General features: G+C 55.4%; 2 protein-coding genes across 7 annotated transcripts in view; both read right to left on the bottom strand.

The window, feature by feature from the left end:
- Positions 1-415: 415 nt before the first annotated feature.
- Positions 416-3032, bottom strand: HGH1 (HGH1 homolog). Its single transcript, XM_039321329.1, has 6 exons — positions 2461-3032; positions 2291-2391; positions 2115-2213; positions 1908-1999; positions 907-1029; positions 416-799 (listed from the first exon to the last, which is right to left on the bottom strand). The coding sequence occupies exons 1-6, from the start codon at positions 2988-2990 to the stop codon at positions 677-679; spliced, it is 1068 nt and encodes a 355-aa protein (XP_039177263.1). The 5' UTR covers positions 2991-3032; the 3' UTR covers positions 416-676.
- Positions 3033-4827: 1795 nt separating this feature from the next.
- Positions 4828-17835, bottom strand: part of NUGGC (nuclear GTPase, germinal center associated) — a 37195-nt gene continuing 24187 nt past the window's right edge. The window contains exons 20-30 of one of the 6 annotated variants that reach the window (XM_039321319.1): positions 17704-17812; positions 16532-16665; positions 15808-15919; positions 13539-13744; positions 12229-12262; positions 10808-10951; positions 10379-10554; positions 9702-9913; positions 8023-8125; positions 6232-6280; positions 4828-5423 (exon numbers count right to left, since the gene is read on the bottom strand). In XM_039321319.1, coding sequence (XP_039177253.1) covers positions 5311-5423; positions 6232-6280; positions 8023-8125; positions 9702-9913; positions 10379-10554; positions 10808-10951; positions 12229-12262; positions 13539-13744; positions 15808-15919; positions 16532-16665; positions 17704-17812 — 1392 coding nt within the window. In that variant the 3' untranslated portion in view covers positions 4828-5310. The other 5 variants (XM_039321321.1, XM_039321320.1, XM_039321322.1 and 2 more) reach the window with 5 other exon arrangements.

Below are 17835 nucleotides of genomic sequence, written 5' to 3'. Positions count from 1 at the left end.
CCGAGCCTGGCCTTTTCCGTCTCTGCAGACCCTTCCCCTGGGTCCACCCTCCTCACACTGGCCCTGGGGGGGGGGGGAATTCTCCAGCCAGAGGCTGCATTTCTGCCCTGAAAACAGCAGGGTCCTCCACAGTGCTCCCTGCCCCCTTTTGCCCTGTGCTGTGTTTCACTCCTGCCCCTTCCAGAGCAGCAGCCTCCTCCCCCACAAGTAGGGCTGGCAGCCAGGAGACCCTCCCCTCGCCAGCAAAGGAGGGGACCTTTTTCCTGCAGACCAGAGAAAGTGGCCACCTCAGCTCCCTCACCTACTGTGCACCTGCAACATGGCACCAGGGCCAAGGAGCGCCTGTCAGCCAGGCAGAGGCGCCTAGTGAGACTGCCCACTTCCCTGAGCGAGGCAAGAGGGCAGGGCCAGGAAGAAAAGTGCACCGCAGCCTTTATTGAGGGGAGCTCCAGCCCCCTTCACTCCCCTCTTCCGGGGGCTGGAGGGATGCCAGTTCTTGCCTGTCCAGGCTGCAGAGAAATGGCCTTCATGGGACCCTCAGTCCAGTCACTAGGCAGGGCCAAGGAGCGCCTTCGGCAGCAAAGGAGTTGACGGGTTTTCGGTGCCCAAACAGCGGGACCAGCTGCAAAGAAGGAAGTTCTTTCTCACCCACCTATGGAGGGGGCTCCTCCCTCTTTCACGCAGCTCTTTCCTCTTCCTCCTCCTGGTCCAGGCGCTGCAGCTGCTGCTCCACCTCTGGGGGGATCTTCACCTCCAGCAGGTTTTCCATCCCAGCCTCAGGCTCGTCACCAATCAGGACCTGCTCAGGGCAAACACCTCCAGGCCTCAGGGGGGCACCTAGGAGTAGTCTAAAACTCCCCACCCCCTCTTCATCATAAGGGAAGGGTCCAAAGCCCCCCCCCTCACCTGGATCAGCTTTTCGCAGGCAGTGCGGACTCCGCGGTCCTCCTCCCACTTGTGCAACTCTCGCAGGACAAAGTAGGTGCCTTTCTCTCGCACCTGGAGCCGCCCCGGTTTGGTGGCTGTGAGCTGTCAAGAGGAGGGGGGGTCACTGGCTGTGGGGCCTCCAGAGCAGTGATGGTGAACCTTTAAGAGACCGAGTGCCCAAACTGCAACCCAAAACCCACTTATGCATCGTCAAACGCTGGCTGGGTGTGGCCAATTGAGTGGGTGTGGCCCATTGGGTGGGCATGGCTGCAGTGGTAACGGCAGACTGGGTGGGACTAAAAAGTTCAATCAATCAATTCCAACTTTGCAAGATCTTTTTTTTCCCACAAGAAGTTGAAATTGACTGATTGAACCTTTTTTTTTTTTTTTTTGCACACAGCAGCAAAAAGGTTTTATAACCCAGCTGAAGGCCTAGGACTGGGGCGAGGGCACGTGTGCCCACAGAGAGGGCTCCGAGTGCCACCTGTGGCACCCGTGCCATAGGTTCGCCACCACTGCTCTAGAGGGAAGCCATTAGCCTGGGGCGCTGCGCCCCTTGGAGGATCACTTTCTTGGGAGCAGAAGACCTCTGGACCTCTTGCCCACAGCCAGAAAAGGAATCCAGCAGCCTGGTTGGGTGGGGCAGGCTCTTGGGGGGGGGGGATAGGAGACCCAGGCTGTGTCTTCCAGGCCTCCCCCTTGCCATCAAGGTCCACAACAAAGTTGATGCAAGGAAGCAAAAGGATCCCTCTTTTCCAGAGTTGCACAAAAGGTGCAGATTGGGACACACTGGGGGGGGGGCAGGGGGAGACTCAATTCACAAGGGTTTGTGGGGAAGAGCTGGGAGGTCCCTCAAGATCTTGGTGGTGATGTGGGTGAGCTCCGTAGCCCAGGGGAAGCTGCTTCCAGGGCCCACTTGGCAGGTTCCTGAGCACAGAGCACCCCCACGTACCCTCCCCCCACCCGACCTGCCCACCTACCAGCAGGAGGGTCTCCAGGAGCATCTTGCGAATGTCAGCTTCCGGCTCCCGCTGCTTGTCGGCTGGCAAATACTGCAGATCCAGGGGCAGTCCTGCGGGGTTCAGGAGCGGGTGGGTCAAAGAAGGGCGCAGGGCAGGGCACCAGCCACGGTGTAGCCTCCGGGGGTCTCTGTCCCCTGCCGTCCCTCGCCCGGAGAAGGCACCCACTTTCCATCTCATCCTCCGGGAGTTCCTCGGGGCCCGCCAGGGGCAGGAGAAGGAAGGGCAGCAGGTCCACTTGCTCGTTCAGCAGCCACTCGTGGTGCCCTGGAAAGCAGACAGCCCGTGACCAGACCGGACCGGCGCTGCTCGCCCAGAGCCGAAGCGAAGCCGGTGCCACTCACGGGAGTCGAAGCAACAGTTCCGCAGCGTTCCCGCCACGCCGCACCGCCGGACCGCCGAGCCCGCGTCCTGCGTGAAGGGCAGCAGCCTCTGCACCAGGCACCTAAGGCGAGAGCCGGGTCAGCCGCCGCGCCCCGCCAGTCCGGAGCGCCCCCCCCCCGGCCCGCCTTACCCGGCGCGGTCGAGCAGGGCGTCGCGGGCCTCCGGGAGCTGGCTCAGGTTGGCCAGCAGCGCGCCCAGGTGGTGCCAGGGCGCCCCGGGACGCGGGTCCGGCCCGCAGAAGGCCTCCAGCAGCGGCAGCAGCCCCGCGCCGCCCCGCCGCAGCTCGGCCCAGAGCTCCCGGCAGGGGCCCTCCTCGCGGGACCAGTTGGCCAGCAGCGTGCAGGCCGCCTGGGCCAGGGGGAAGGCGGGGTCGAGCAGGCGGCGCAGCAGGTCCGGCAGCCCGCCCCGCAGCGCTCCGGCCGCCCCCGGCTCCGCCGCCAGGTTGACCAGCGCGTGCAAGGCGGGCTCGGCCACCGCGAGGCTCGGGTCGCCGCTCAGCGCCAGCAGCGCCTCCAGGAAGTCCGGGCGGTCGAGCAGCAGCCGGCGGCCCTCGGCGCCCCCGGTCAGCCCCAGCACGAAGCGGACGGCGCCGCCCTTCAGGTCCCCGCGGGCCTCGGGCCGGAGGAAGGCCAGCAGCTCCCGCGCCCCCGCCTCGTCCATGCTGGGCCGGCCGCTTCCGCGGTCGCCGCGCCCCGCCAATCCGCGCCCGGGGCTGGCGGAGGGGCGTGGCGAGAGAGGGCCCGAAGTGCTCCTTAGCCAATCGGAAGAGGCCTTTCGGAGCGCCGCCTCTCGGGAGTTGAAGTCCGGCTCCCGGCCGCATCCTCGACGTCAGTCAGGCAGAGGCTCGGCCTGGGCGGGCCGCTCCGAAGGGGGTTCCCGGGCGGGCTTTAGGGCAGCAGCCCCCGCGGAGGGGAGCCCACCTGGCCTCTGGGGAGAGGTTCGCTCCCTCTGGAAGAAGCGCCTGAGGCCGCTGGCCTCCCTTGCGGCTCCGGCGGGAGGTTTGCTAGGAATCGGCGCTCAAGGAGATCCCCATTCCTGACTCAAAGGGTCGGGATCCCGCCTTGGGATGCATGGCCTTTTCGGCGCCGTTTCTCTCCGCATCAATTAGGACATTGGCCGTGTAACTAACTAACACACACACACTCTTTATTGTTGCTCTCTAGCCAAACCCCACTTCAGCCCGGCACCCCCCAACCTCGTGGCCCCCCAATTTCTGCCTGTCCAGCCAACGCCGCCCACGTCATTGGCCGCCGGGTGGCTGCTTCGAGTAAAGGCCTGGCCTTAAATTCTTGACTCGAAACAGTCACCCAGCGGGCGAATTCTGGCTTCGTTCTTTCATTCCTTCCATCCACGTTCATCACCAAATGTGAGATACACCGCCTCCCCCCCCCCTAAATCTGAACGACTTAAAGCACCCTTTGAGAAAATTTCCATAGCAAGCTGAATTGGCCCCTCATGGGAACAGGAGGAATAATCAGGCGGGAACTGGTGGCCCAGCAAACCACCATATCCTTGGTTCTATCCGAGATTGTGCAGCTAGCATGCTGGCCTCAAAGGGGCCAAAGGTCACCAGGTGGGTTATGAAAAACTTTCCAACTTGTTATTTACAGGGTTTGCTTCTGTGCCTGCTGTTCTGCTTTTACTCAGGGCTGTCCAACAAGTTGCCACTGCTTTGTTGCAACCCGGTGCAGCCTGTTTGTATGCTTAATGCATGCATGTTGCATCTTCACAGCTCTCTCAGCTGCAGGCGAACCAGATTTTGCTCAGAATCCAGCACTGGACACCATTCCTTGAAACCTTAGTTGGCACCTCACAAGTCACGGATCCCAATGTGTTTTATGTGTATCTATACTTGGTATAGTACCTTGTTCATAAAGTAGTCTCATCATCCAATAAATTGTTTTATTTTTCTATTAATTTATACGGTTTGTAAGTTTACAGTCCTTCTCTTTACTATTATTTTTGGAAAAACACCCTTGTTTTTTTATAGTAATTGCACAAAGTACCCCTAATAAAGATGAACACTGAAATAATTATCACAGATATCAGAGAAAAACAGCTAAGAGCTACTGGGGAAAGTTACTGTAGGCCAACAAATATTGTAAGCATTCAAGCAAAGAAGTGAAAACAAGCTCCCCTAATTGCTTAAAGGAAAAACAACAACCCCAATTTCTATTTCTATTTCAGAAGCTCAAGAAGAACTTGTCTCTTTCAACTGTCTGGAAGAACCATCACCATAATCTAGATTAGTGTGTCTCAACCTCAACAGTTTAAGGCATGTGGTCAACCTGAAGATACGTGGACTTCAACACATGCTTGAATTCTGGGAATTGGAAGTCCACTTATTTTCATCTAACTTGAACATTATTTTCAAAAATGCTTATCTAGCGAATTCCAGAACAAAGGACTTTTAGAGCAGGGGTCCCCAACCTCGGCAACTTTAAGACCTGTGGACTTCAACTCCCAGAATTCTCCAGCCAGCACATGCTGGCTGGGTAATTCTGGGAGTTGAAGTCCACAGGTCTTAAAAGTTGCCACGGTTGGGGACCCCTGCTTTAGATAATTCAACGGAACGGAGAATTTGCAGAACGTTGCCCAGCTTTAAGACTTTCCTCTCTCCCACTTCAGCAGTTGTGGGCAGTAGACGGGACTGTGGCTTCCAAGCCCTCTTCTCTTGCTTGTAACCATCAGCAGGTGACACCCGATGCCTTCCAGGTCTTGTTCTCCCCCGTTAAGCTCCAATGGGGGGGGGGTCAGCCACCTGCTTTTGCCCAGGAGACGCATTGGAGGCTCCCAGTGAGCCTTTTAAAAGAGCTACATTTCAAGACCGAAGCTCAGAAATGAGAAGGACTTCTGCACAAGTGGTTTACACAGAAATGGGTTTTCCACTGCCAGAACACCGCCTGCAGGGGGAGGCTCAGACCCCTCCCCACGTTTGAGCAGTGCCTGTGTTGTGTGTGTGTGTGCAGAGGCGGAAGAGCTACAGCTCAAAGCAAGTCTTCTTGGCTGGGAGATGTGCCTCTTCTTCCTTCACGGTGAGGCTTGGGGGCTTCCCGTGTGTTCCCTTGTTGACTCCGACCCAGAGGAGGCCTGCTGGGGTCAAGGAAGAAGGAGATCAGACCTCCTGCTTGCCAAAGGCACAAGGCTTGCAGGTGGTCTGTTCCAGAACGAAGAGCTTCCCTGCCCTGTCTCCCTCCCTCCAGCTGAATCGCTCCTCCTCCATAAACAGAACAGCGTGGACCTCGAACGCAGAGCCGGCCCTGGGTGAAACAGCCCCGAAGGCCAGAGGAGCCTTTCCCGCCCAGCCTCCTCCTGCAGGGCCAGGGGAGGCCTAGTGCAAAGAGGCCAAGAGGCGTCTCTGCACTCTGGAGAGCAGCGAATGGGTCCTTCTCTTGCAGTGAGGAGGAAGAGTGGTGGATTCCCCAAAGGCTGTTGCTTGGCGTGGGACTTAGGGCTAGGCGAGGGGTAGGCAACCTCAGCTCTTTTATGACTCGTGGACTTCAACTCCCAGAATTCCTGAAGGGAAAGGGAGAGGTTTGCAAGCTGAGCCATGGTGGCTCAGGAATTCTGGGAGTTGAAGTCCACAAGTCATAAAAGGGCCAAGTTTGAAGACTCCTGTCTTAAATCTAACAAACAAAATGGAGGCTGGCTGAGGAATTCTGGGAGTTGAAGTCCACCCTGGTCTAGGGCAGGGGTAGGCAACCTCGGCTCTTTTATGACTCATGGATTTCAATTCCCAGAATTCCTGAGCCAGCCATGCTGAGGGGAAAGGGAGAGGTTTGCAAGCTGAGCCATGCTGGCCCAGGAATTCTGGGAGTTGAAATCCACCAGTCATAAAAGAGCCAAGGTGGCCTACCCTGGGCTAGGATCAGAGCTAATAGCTGCTCCAAAGCTGTTGTACCTGCAGAATGGGTCACTGCCAGGGGCTCACCCTCGAGGTCCTTGACCACCTGAAAACATAACACCAGCACCTGAGTTTGAAGAACCAAGAGGCCGGGAGCACCCAAATCTATCATTCCGGTCAGAGTGTCTCGGCTGCAGCTGTCTGTCTCCTGCCACTGGGCCTCCCACCCTCTCCCTACCAGCCGGACTCCCCCAACAGCTGCTGCCCACCCCATCTCGACAGCGGCTCTCCCCAGGAGCTCCCTCACCCCCGATGGTGGACTCTGCCAGCCGAACTGGGCTCCCTGAGTTGTCCTCGGCCAAAGGGCACATACTGGCTGACTTGCCAAGCAAAGGCCGCCTGGTGCCAGCTGGCTCCAGCAGCTAGAGCAGTGGTTCTCAACCTGTGGGTCGGGACCCCATTTGGGGTCGAACGACCATTTCACGGGGGTCGCCAAACAAGGCTGTCCGCCATTTTTTTCCCCTTTTCTTTGGCCACGCCCCTGGCACCCGGTGATGTATAAGTGGTTGGGGGTCACCACAATATGGGGAACTGTATTATGGGGTCGCGGCATTAGAAAGGTTGAGAACCACTGAGCTAGAGAGACATTTTCCTTGGGGGCTCCAGCAGCAGCTCCCCCCAAAGCCCCCAGCCGGCCAGCCCCTGAAGGGCAGCTCTCCTCCAGTCTCACTACAATCCAGAAAGGGAACAGAGGAGAGGTGGACGGCTGGGAGGTCAGCAAGAGATGCCAATCTCTAGCTCAGAGGTCCCCAACCCCCAGTCCGTGGACTGGCACCAGGCCGTGGCATGCCAGCAATCGATTGTGTAAACAAGCGAAGCCACATCCGTGGGATGCAGGCAGCACACGAAATCAGGCCCCCTCTGGTCCACGGAAAAATCTTTCTCCATAGAACCGGTTCCTGGTGCCCAAAAGGTTGGAGGCTTCTGCCTAGCTGTCCCCCCCCCCATTTATTTCCTGTTTTACAGCACTGAATCATCAATCTAAACAGCTTCAATCAATCAATCAGTCAGAATAGAGGAGGTCTTCTAGTCCAACCCCCTCCAGGGGTAGGCAACCTTGGCTCTTTTATGACTCGTGGACTTCAACTCCCAGAATTCCTGAGCCAGGAATTGAAGTCCACGAGTCATAAAAGAGCCAAGGTTGCCTACCCCTGCCCTAGACCACTCCAGACCAATGGCTGTCCAGTCTCTTCTTAAAAGCCTCCAGTGACGGAGCCCCCACCACTTCTGGAGGCAACTTCCGTTCCACTGGTTAATTGCTCACGCTGCCAGGAAATTTCTCCTTAATTCTAAGTTGGTTCTCCTTGATTAGTTTCCGTTCATTGTTTCTTGTTTCCCAACTACAGCATGCTTGTAATTGTTTTTAATTCAATTATCTTAATTGTTTTAAATTGTTCCCTAATTACAGTTGAGACGGTTTTCCAATCTTCCCAGCAACAGGGATGTCCTGCACTGTCATGTTCTACTAGTCTGCCCACATCTGACTGATTTTCCCTCCCAGGAAAGACTGACGTGGGCTTGATTAATCCCCAGCTCATGTTCATCTGAGCCACAAATGTGGTCTGGTTCTTGATGCCTCATCTCCTCTCCTCACTGCTATGAACGGGACCAAGATGGACTCTAACAGGAGGCACAAGTTGCAGCCAAAGAGGGGGTCCCTCCCACCAAGGGGACCCAGAAAGGAAAGCTAAGCAGCCCCTTCCTTCTGGAGTGGATCCCGCAGGACACCAGGCTGCCCTAGTGGGGACCTTTCCTAATCTGGCTTTTGGGCCTACCATGAACACTTACCGGACACGGAGAGCCGTCTGGAAGGAAGGCGCCTTCTGGGCTGCAGCTTCCCAGGAGGGCTGCGGAATGGCTGGTGGGCTCCGTTTCTGCTCTCTGGCTGCATCTGGAGAAGGGCAGAGGGGAGCAGGGGTAGCCAGGCCCTCCCGACTCTTCCAAGCTCCCACCGATAACTTAACCCGCTTCGCTCCTGCAGTAACCTAATCCCGCCTGTCTCCTTTGCCGAGGATAAAGCATATAAGGAAAGGTTGCTGGAATTGGGTATGTCCAGTTTAATGAAGAGAAGGACGAGGGGGGACAGGATAGCAGTCTTCCAGTATCTCAGGGGCTGCCCCAAAGAAGAGGGAGTCAAGCTATTCTCCAAAGCGCCTGAAGGAAGGACAAGAAGCAACAGATGGAAACTAATCAAGGAGAGAAGCAACCGGGAACGAAGGAGAAACTTCTTGACAGTGAGGACAATTAACCAGTGGAACTACCTGCCTCCAGAAGTGGTGAATGCGCCAACACTGGAAGTCTTTAAGAAGAGACTGGACAGCCATTTGTCTGAAATGGTATAGGGTTTCTTGCCTGAGCAGGGGGATGGACTAGATGACCTCCAAGGTCCCTTCCAACTTTATCATCATCATGATCATGATCATCATCATTTTACCTGCGGTGTCATTTTATAATTGGTGGTGGTTTTAATGTCTTTTAAAGTTTTTATGTTATAAGCTGCCCTTGGATACAAGATGGGCGGCAAATAAATTTCATAATAAATAACCAATAAATACTCCAGCCTTCTGTTCTCTGGGGCTAATTTGGGCCCAGAAAACAGGGCCTCAGATCAAGGGCAGAGCGGGAGACGATTGAGCCCTGATGAGCGAAAGGGAAGAGAGGATCTGCCCCCCTCGGAGTGTCTGGGGGGGGAAGAGCTGTGCACCCCACATGCGAGGAGTTTTACAATCAATTACAATTAGAATACAACTGTAAGGGACCTTGGAGGTCTTCTAGTCCAGCCCCCTGCTCAAGCAGGAGACCCTATATGCCATTTCAGACAAGTGGCTGTCCAGTCTCTTCTTAAAAACCTCCAGTGACCACAACTTCTGAAGGCAACGTCCGTTCCACTGGTTAATTGTTCTCACTGTAAGAAAGTTTCTCCTTATTTCTAGCCTGCTTCTCTCCTTGATTAGTTTCCATCCAATGTTTCTTGTCCTGCCCACTGGTGTTTTGGAGAACAGTTTGACCCCCTCTTCTGTGGCAGCCCCTCATGTCCCCCCTAGTCCTTCTTTTCTCTAGACTGACTGTACCCAAATCCTTGCAACCGTTCTTCATATGTCTTCATCGTTCTAGTTGCTCTTCTCTGCACTTTTCCCAAAGTCTCAACATCTTTTTTTGCAACATGATGACCAAAACTGGATGCAGCATTCCAGGGGTGACCTTACTAAGGCTCTATAAAGCGGTAGTTTTACACGTTTTGAAGGAGTCTGCCAAGAAAGACATACAAGGGGGGACCCCTGACCCCAAGTGTCGTCCCCCCAATACCCCAGCTGAACATGGATGTTAACCCACCCATGAACCTCCTCCATGGCCAGGGAGCGTCTTCTCGCTGAAACTACCCTAGAATCGGGGCCTGGCCTGCTGGCTCCGGCCTTTGCGGGAAGACCAAACCGATTCCAAATTCAGCACAAAATGCAAGCACTTACTGCAGCCCAGGGTAGCCTGCAGGCCCCACGGAGTGAAGCCTGGTCTTCTTCTCCAGCTGCAAGAGGACCCCCTCCCAGGCTCTCTTTCTGCCATGGGGGTGCCAGGGAAGAACAGGGGGCTGCAACGGCTGCCCAGCAGCGGCATCGAGCACCATGGGCTCAGGAGTAGAAGCCACTCGTGGCTCACCTGACTCAGCACTTTCTGGTCTCTGCTGGGAGAAAAAATGGGGACTAAACCATGAATTGCAGCAGATGCTGGTCTAAAAATCAGGAGATGCGAGTTCTAGTCCTGTCTTAGGCATGAAACCGGGTCGAGGGACCTGGGCTAGTCCCTCTCTCAGCCCAACCCACCTCACAGGGTTGTTTTTGTAGGGAAAAGGGGAGGAGGGAGGTATGTTTGCTCTCTTAAGTTATCTGAAAGAATAATAAAGGGGGGACAGAAATTGAATCGGTAAATAAAAATAATCCAGCAGTTAACAAAGGCTGCAAGATGGAGAAGTACTTGGATTGTGAAATAGGGACGGTGTCTGCCTTCCTGCCCAGAGGGTGCTGGGGCTCCAGCAGGCACGGCTGAAACAAGAGGGGCGCACAGAGGCTGCCACCCCCCCTCCCCCACACGCAGCATTTTTCCACACCAATTTCCACAGCAACAGGTACAAAAGCCTCCCACTCCTCACCTGGCCTGGGTAGAAGACTCCCAGCGACACAAGCTCCTCCCATCCTTGCTCCGGGCTGAGCTCCTGCACGCGGGAGGCGTCGCTGAGCCTGGCTGCCAGGCAGTGCCTGAGCTTGGGAAGCTGCCTCTCGCCCTGGGACGCTTCCCGGATGACCAGGGCCTCCTGGCTGCCCAGCCCTGGGAAGAAGCAGCAAACCCTGGTCATTATCCTGGCCCCTCTGGGCACCAGGGCCGGCTGGGGGAGGAGCAGGGAAGGGCTGCCAAAGGGGGTCCCTTGAGGGTCCGTGCCAAGCTGTGGCGCAGAAGCCTCCGTGCAGGGCAGGTGCCAGAGAAGGGGCAGACGCTGAACGGAGGCCGACGGACCTTGCCTCCCCCCCCCCCGCAGCAACGGCAGCCCTTTTGCCTGTCTTCCCTTCCCGCTTCTGCTCACCAGGGCTGGGCATTGGGATTCTGCACTGGAAGCAAATTTCCCGGGCGGCTTTTGCAGAGACGTGCAGGATGAGGCAGCCCAGAGGCAGGCAGCATTCCCAGCGGGAGACGCTCCTGAGGGGGAGGGCCGCCTTGGTGGGGTCACCTGGGAAGGCAACCGCACCACAGGTCAACGTGGGGGGGCTCTCTGTCTGGCCTCCCCACACAAAACCCGCCTTCCAAGCTTCTTAAAACTAACACCAAGCCAGGATCCCGCCTCGGACACCCAAAAGCCGTCTTATTTTGCCCAAGTTACCAGGTGCGGCTCCGAGGCTGGGCATCGTCTGGAGCCAGTGCTTGGACTGAGGGACCCCTACAGGAGGTCCTCACTTAACAGCCATTTGGTCAGCAGTTGTTAAAAGTTATGAATGGGACGTATGTCCAGTTCTTGAAATTACGGCTGTTGCAGTGCCCCTCTGCTCACAGACTCAACATTTGGGGGCTTGGGGGGGGGGTTGAAGCAGACCCTCTCCTGCCAAAGGGAGCTGGCTTGCTCCCCTCCTTGGCCCCTGGCGAAGAGGCAGAGGGACAATGTGTGAGGCTCCCACCCAGTGACACAGCCGGCACTAATGGAGCCGCCATCGTGAAGCAATGCAATTACGTGTTTGGCCAAACAGCTGCTTTGCTTAGGGATGGAAGTCCTGTTCCAATTAGGGTTGTTATATGAGGACCATCTGGACTGTTGCTGGACAGCAGCCAATGAGGCCCTTCTCTGCTTCCAAGTCGGGGTCCCCAACCCCCGGGCCACGGCCGGTTTGAAAACGGGCCACGTGAGCGATGGGCAAGCGAGCGTGTGAAGCTCCAGTGGCAGGAGCGGTGGACACGTGTGCTTGCACGCAAAGCTCCACCCATGTGAACAGAAGGCACACCCACCGGCTGCTTGCACCAATGGAGTTGTGTTCAAGCGTTCACATTTGCCATTCACGTGGCCACCCACGCGGGTCTGCCAAGGCGGAAAAGTTGGGGGCCAACGGCAAACTCTCCCCATTGCTAGAGGGTCACAGGGGTCGGCCACTTTACGAGACTCCTCTGCGGCAGCGCCCGCCTGGAGGGAGGGGGGCACACGGAGGGTCACGCCAGGAAGCATCGGTCAACATGAGGCCCACTCAGAGAGCGGCTGTGGGGCATCACGGCCACTGTTTTCAAAGGCCAGTTTTGCCCAAAGCTAGCTGCAGAGTGGGACCAGGACCCGTCAGTCAGAGCCAGCCTGGCACCTCCATGCCCCCCCGCCCCTCTTCTCCCGAGTCCCCAAGCGCCCTACCCACCATCAGCTGAGACGAGAGGCCCCACAAAGAAGCCACCAAGCAGCTTCTGGATCAAGCCCTTCATCCCCTGCACGGGCGCCTGTGCCAGCCCTCCTCCCAACACGGTTAGGACACTCACCCGCCAGCGTCAAGGTGATATGATCCTCAGATACCTTTAAAGACAAAAAGAGAGACTGGAGTGAGAGGGAGCTAACTTGGGCCTGGAAAGGAGGAAGCGTAAATGAAAGGGCAAATGAAGAAACGCCACCGGCACCTTTTGGGCAGGAAGTGGGCACGCAGGAAGACACCAACGGCCCAATCTGTGGGGAGAATGACTCCGAGAGAAGCGTTAACTCCAGAGCGGAGAGGAAAAAACCCCTCACACAAACACACCTCGGGCTCATTCTGGGCTCACACCCGCAACTCGACCGGCTGTTTCCTTCTGCTCCGAGAGCGGATTTTCCCCTCAAGATGCTAAATTCTGGGCAGGCCTTTTGGGTAGGCCCTCCGGGCTCCCCTGAAGGGCACCCGAGGCAGGCAAACCAAGTGGAATGGTCACAAAGTCTCACTGAATGGTCTCACTGTCAGGAAGAAACTTCCCGACAGTTAGAACAATTAACCAGTGGAACCACCTGCCTTCAGAAGCAGTGAATGCTCCAACACTGGAAGTTTTTAAGAAGAGACTGGACAGCCATTTGTCCGAAATGGTATAGGGTTTCCTGCCTGAGCAGGGGTTGGACTAGATGACCTCCAAGGTCCCTTCCAACTTTACTACTACTACTACTACTACTACTACTACTATTAAAGGGAAGCTGGCAGGATCTCTGCTTCTCCTGCTGGAGTGACCAGGGACTGATGAACCTGGCCCTTTGGCTTTACAGTCCTCCATTTACAACAGTTTGTTTAGTGACTGTTCAAAGTTTCAACAGCACTGAAAAAAGCGACATGACCCCTTTTTCACGCTTATGGGCGTTCCAGCGTCCCCAGGGTCACGTGATCAAGATTTGGCCGCTTGGCAATTGACTCGTATTTATGACGGATGTGGCGTCCCGGAGGGGGTCACGTCATCCCCTTTTGCGTCCTGAGAAGCAAAGTCAGTGGGGGAAGAAGCTGGATTCTCTTAACAGCCACTATACTAACTTAACAACTGCAGTGATTCCCTTAACAACTGTGGCAAGAAAGGTCGTAAAACGGGGCAAAATTAACAAGTGTCTCGCTTAGCAATGGAAATTTGAGGCGCAACTGTGGTCAAAAGTTGAGGACTGCCTATATTAATAACTTTGGACACTGCGGTGAAACACTTTGTAAAGCCAGGCGCAGTTTGGAAGATTTCTGCCAGTCCTGAGGGGACCGGCTTTGCCCTCGTCGTTGCCCAGGTGCCGCCTGCTGGCATCTCCTCAGCCCCCACGCTGCCCCTCCCCTCGAGCCCAAAGGCAAACCGCGACCTACCTCAATGTCCGAGAGGCGGGGGAGAGAGAGGGCTCCGACTCGGACATCCATGGACGTGGCCGGAAGGCTTACGTGATCCCTATTTCCCAGCAGTTTGGCCTCGGTCCCCGGAGGCTGCTCCTCTGGCTGCAGGGCCACGGGCAGCATGTAGTCCACGCCCGAGCGCTGGCAGATCTTGTCCACTTTGGCACAGAGATGCTGAAGTTCTGGGAAAGGGCGGCATAAGAGCCAGTTAAGTCCCTCTTTGAGCTGCCATATCCCAGGATGAGAATCGGTACGAGGGACGTGATGGCAAGGGTCACCAACCCCCGTTTCCGTGGACTGGTACCAGGCCGCAGCATGCCAGCAACCAGTCCGCCCAAGCAAGCAAAGCCCCATCCGTGGGATGCAGGCAGCACACAAAACCACACCCTCCGGTCTGCAGGAAAACCTCTCTTCACGTAACCGGTCCCTGGTGCCCAAAAGGTTGGGGACCTCTGACCTAAGAGAACTGGCAAAGGGTGGCCACACCAAATACCTATTTGGTTTGGCGTTCTCTTCTGTTCATTTACTTTCCATTTTGTTAATTGATAAAAAACAAACTATTAATGCTTCTGCTTCTGAAGGCATTCTGAATCGCAGCTTTTTTGCACAGGGGCCTAACACAGGGGTAGGCAACCTTGGCTCTTTTATGACTGGGAGTTGAGGTCCATGAGTCATAAAAGAGCCGAGGTTGCCTACCCCCGGCCTAACACTTCTGCACAGTACTGCATGCTAAGGCAGAACAGAGCTGGGCTCCAGGAAAAGCACCTGACGGAGACCCCGGGGGGCTTAAGAGTGGCTGTTGGAGGGCAGGACAACCACGAGGTAAAAGGGCTGCCTCAAAATTGTATTCAAAAGGTGCGTGATGGGATGCTGCAAGATTCAGACCTGGCTGTTTACCTTTAATTTTATTTATTCTCGGTTTCTAACAAAATATTAAAACATAAAAAAATATATATAAAATTTAAAAGAGGCAAAGTTGATTAAAATTCAATGTTAAAAGTTAATTAAAAGGTGTGGTGGGGGTGACCTCAGGGCTATGTGCTCCTCTGCACTCCCCAAGGAAGACAGCAGAGCCACGATTCCAGATTTTTCCAAAACGCCAGGAGTGTGCGTGTGCGTGTGTCTCACCTCTGGGCAATTCTATGGAGGACGTTTCATGGGTAAAACAAGTAAGAACAGATTAGGGATGAGATTCAGATGATTAACCATGTTCAGGGCTCCTTTGAAAGGGGTTCACTTGGAAGGAGGAACAACAAGCTGTGGATGGGGCAGCCATTAGATGAATCAGGATCCATGCAGGGGGAGGCCAGTGGAAGTGGGGCTATAGTTTCACTGGTCTGTTCTTTAAAGTCCAGTTGTGAGGGAATATCACCTCTGGGATGAACATCAGGAGGGTTATAAAGAGGTTGTGTGTTACAACAATCAGCTTGGTGCTCCCTTCCTTTGTCTGGATGAATTTTGGGCTGGAGCACCTTTTTTTGTTTGTACTTTGGAGGTGTTAGTGACTCAGAGAATGACCTTTTCAGCTTTTCAACAGGAGGACAACAGGAGGGTAGTGTTGAGAGACTCAGTTGCAACAGTCACTGACTGAAGCATTAACTGCCTCATGTTTACAGGGGCAATTGCAGAGGACTCCTCCCCCAATTGGAATTCTTTAGCTGATGGGGTCCACAATGCACCCACTCTACTTGACTGGATGGGACTTCCGGTTTGCCACACGGCTGCCATGGACAGCTGGGAGACTTGCTCTCTCTCCCCCGTTAGATTTTGCATCGCTGGGGGGCCCTGAAAAGGGCCAAAAGTTGCCCCAGCAAGGAGGGGCTCTCGCTGAATCACAGAAGAGCAGTAACTCTCCCATTAGAGCTGGCGATTCCTCCAAACCGGCGGACGAAAGGACCAGCCATAGAAATATGGCTCATCCCTAGGCCACGGAGAGGCTTTAAAGGTCACAAGTAACACCTTGAATCGGGTCCAGAAGCAGACTGGCACCCACAGCAGTGGCCAAGGCGCTACTGGTGCCATCTTGGGGGCACCAAAGGCTGCTCAGATGGCCGCATTCTGTACCAACTGAAGCTTCTGAACAGTCTCCAAGGGTTGCCCCTCCAGCTCAGCCTCTGCTGTAATGGGACCAGACGTGCCCCAGGTTTCAGGGGGGGATTTCCCCTTGCTAGGTGGGGCAGCTGCGGCCTCACCTGGGCCTGGGGGCAAATCCCCCCTTGGGGCAGGTGAGCAAGGCCTGCCTTACCTGGAAGGATCTCCTTGTTCTTCTGGACCGGCCTCAGCAGCGGCTCGAACTGCATCCTTATGGAGGTGGCCAGCTCCTGGGCCACGGTCTTCAGGCTGCAGCGGATGGACAGCTGGGGGGGAAGCAGGAGTGAAGCCGCCTGGCCAGGCCAAGGTCCTCTCTGCCCCCTCCCCAAACAGCAAGTGGGGGAAGGGGGTCGCACAGCCGCCTGCTGGATCCCCCCCCACACATAGGGGATGGCTGCAGTCTTCCCTGGGTCAGGAGGGGCCATGATGGGGTGCAGCCGACCCACAGCTCAAGTCTGGGAAAAGCTACAGGGGATCCTCGACTTAAAAGGTCTGTTGCTAAGTGAGACACTGGGAGCTTTGCCCCACTCTACAAGCTTTTTTTGCCAGAGTGGTTAAGCGAATCGCTGCACTTGTTAGGTTAGGAACACGGTCGCTAAATGAATTTGGTTTCCCCACTGAGTTTGTTTGTCAGGAGGTCGCAAAAGGGGATTGTGTGACCCCGGCAGCCGTCGTAAATAGGAACTGGCTGCCAAATGCCCCAATTTTGATCATGTGACCGTGTGCTGCAATGGTCGTAAAGTGTTTTGTAAAAAAAAAGGTGCCATAACTCACATGTCACACAACCCGCCTTGCCTACCCTACAAGGTTTACCTCTGTAGTTGAAAAAAAAAACAACCCCTTCCGACAGACCGTTGGCCATTTTGGGGCAACCTCACCTGGAGGAGTTCCAGTTGCTGCCACAGCTTCTCCACGGCCGAATCAAAGAGGGCGTCCTTCTGCCGGTGGATGAACGTCTCCATCTCCTCTTTCATTCTTCGGAAGTATCCTGGGCCGGAGAGCCGGGAGCAGGCTGCAAAGCGATTTCAAAAGTTGGTCTTGCCCTGTCATGGATCTGGCATCCTTCACACTGCCCCGGGGGATCAGCTAATGTAGACAGTCCTCGGTTTACAGCATTTAGTGACTGTTCAAAGTTACAACGGCACCGAAAAAAGGGACTTATGACTGTATTTGTCACTTATGACTGTTGGACACGTGATTTACATTCAGATGCTTGACAAAGGACTGACAGTTATGACGGAGTTGAAGGACATAAGTCATAAAGGGGCCACAGCCAGCATGGCTGGCTCGGGAATTCTGGGAGTTGAAGTCCAGAAAACATAAAGGGGCCAAAGTTCCCCACCTCTGCACTAAGCTGTAAGTATAAATCAGTGGTTCTCAACCTTTTTAATGCTGCGACCCCAACCGGTCGTAAGTCGAGGACTAAACCAGTCGTAAGTCGAGGACTAAACCAGTCGTAAGTCGAGGACTAACAAGTCATAAATCAAGGACTAAACCAGTCGTAAGTCGAGGACTACCCAACCGGTCGTACATCGAGGACTAAACCGGTCGTAAGTTGAGGACTAAACCAGTCGTAAGTCAAGGACTAAACCCATTCTAAGTCGAGGACTACCCAACTGGTTGTAAGTTGAGGACTTTCCCTGCCCGGGAGCGCCGTGCATGCGTGGTGCCGCCCCCTGCGCTGGCCGAGGCATAGCTGGCAAGCGGCAGAGACGGAGCAGGCCGACCACCGGCTGGGCCACCAGCTGGCCCAGCCCAAGGGAGGTAAGGCACCCGCCGGAAAAGGGGGAAAAAATGGCAGACAGCCTTGCTTGGCGACCCCCGTGAAATGATCGATCAACCCCAAATGGGGTTGCGACCCATAGGTTGAGAACCGCTGCTATAAATATTTTTTTTTAGGGCTACTTCTGGCTTTTGTCCAGCCCAGGGAATGCTGGGTCTCCTCTCCTCTCCCGCCCAACGTAGCTCCAGAAGACAAACTTCTCCAGGTTTCACTCCAGCCTCTGGGCGAGAACCCCTGGATGATGGGAGCCCCCCTGCAGTAGATCACCTGCATAGGCTGGTTCCATGCCGGCCTGAATCGTCGGTATCAAGAGCCGGGAGATGGTCCGTTGCTTTCTTGTAACGGAACTCATCTGATCCAAGGTAAAATTGAGCAACTGGAAGGACAGATGGATGGTCA

Source organism: Crotalus tigris, unplaced genomic scaffold (genome assembly GCF_016545835.1).
Source record: "Crotalus tigris isolate CLP2741 ecotype Arizona unplaced genomic scaffold, ASM1654583v1 scf7180000023738.1706062, whole genome shotgun sequence".
In the NCBI taxonomy this organism is placed as follows: Eukaryota; Metazoa; Chordata; class Lepidosauria; order Squamata; family Viperidae; genus Crotalus; species Crotalus tigris.
The sequence above is the reverse complement of the archived record's forward strand: the minus strand, read 5'-3'. Positions and strand labels throughout refer to the sequence as shown.

Coding starts and splice junctions, on each gene's coding strand:
- HGH1 (XM_039321329.1), bottom strand. CDS start 2,990: ATGGACGAGGCGGGGGCGCGGGAGCTGCTGGCCTTCCTCCGGCCCGAG. Junction 2,000..2,114: donor CCCGGAGGATGAGATGGAAA/GTGGGTGCCTTC, acceptor TGAACCCCGCAG/GACTGCCCCTGGATCTGCAG. Junction 1,030..1,907: donor TCCTGGAGACCCTCCTGCTG/GTAGGTGGGCAG, acceptor TCCTCTTGACAG/CTCACAGCCACCAAACCGGG.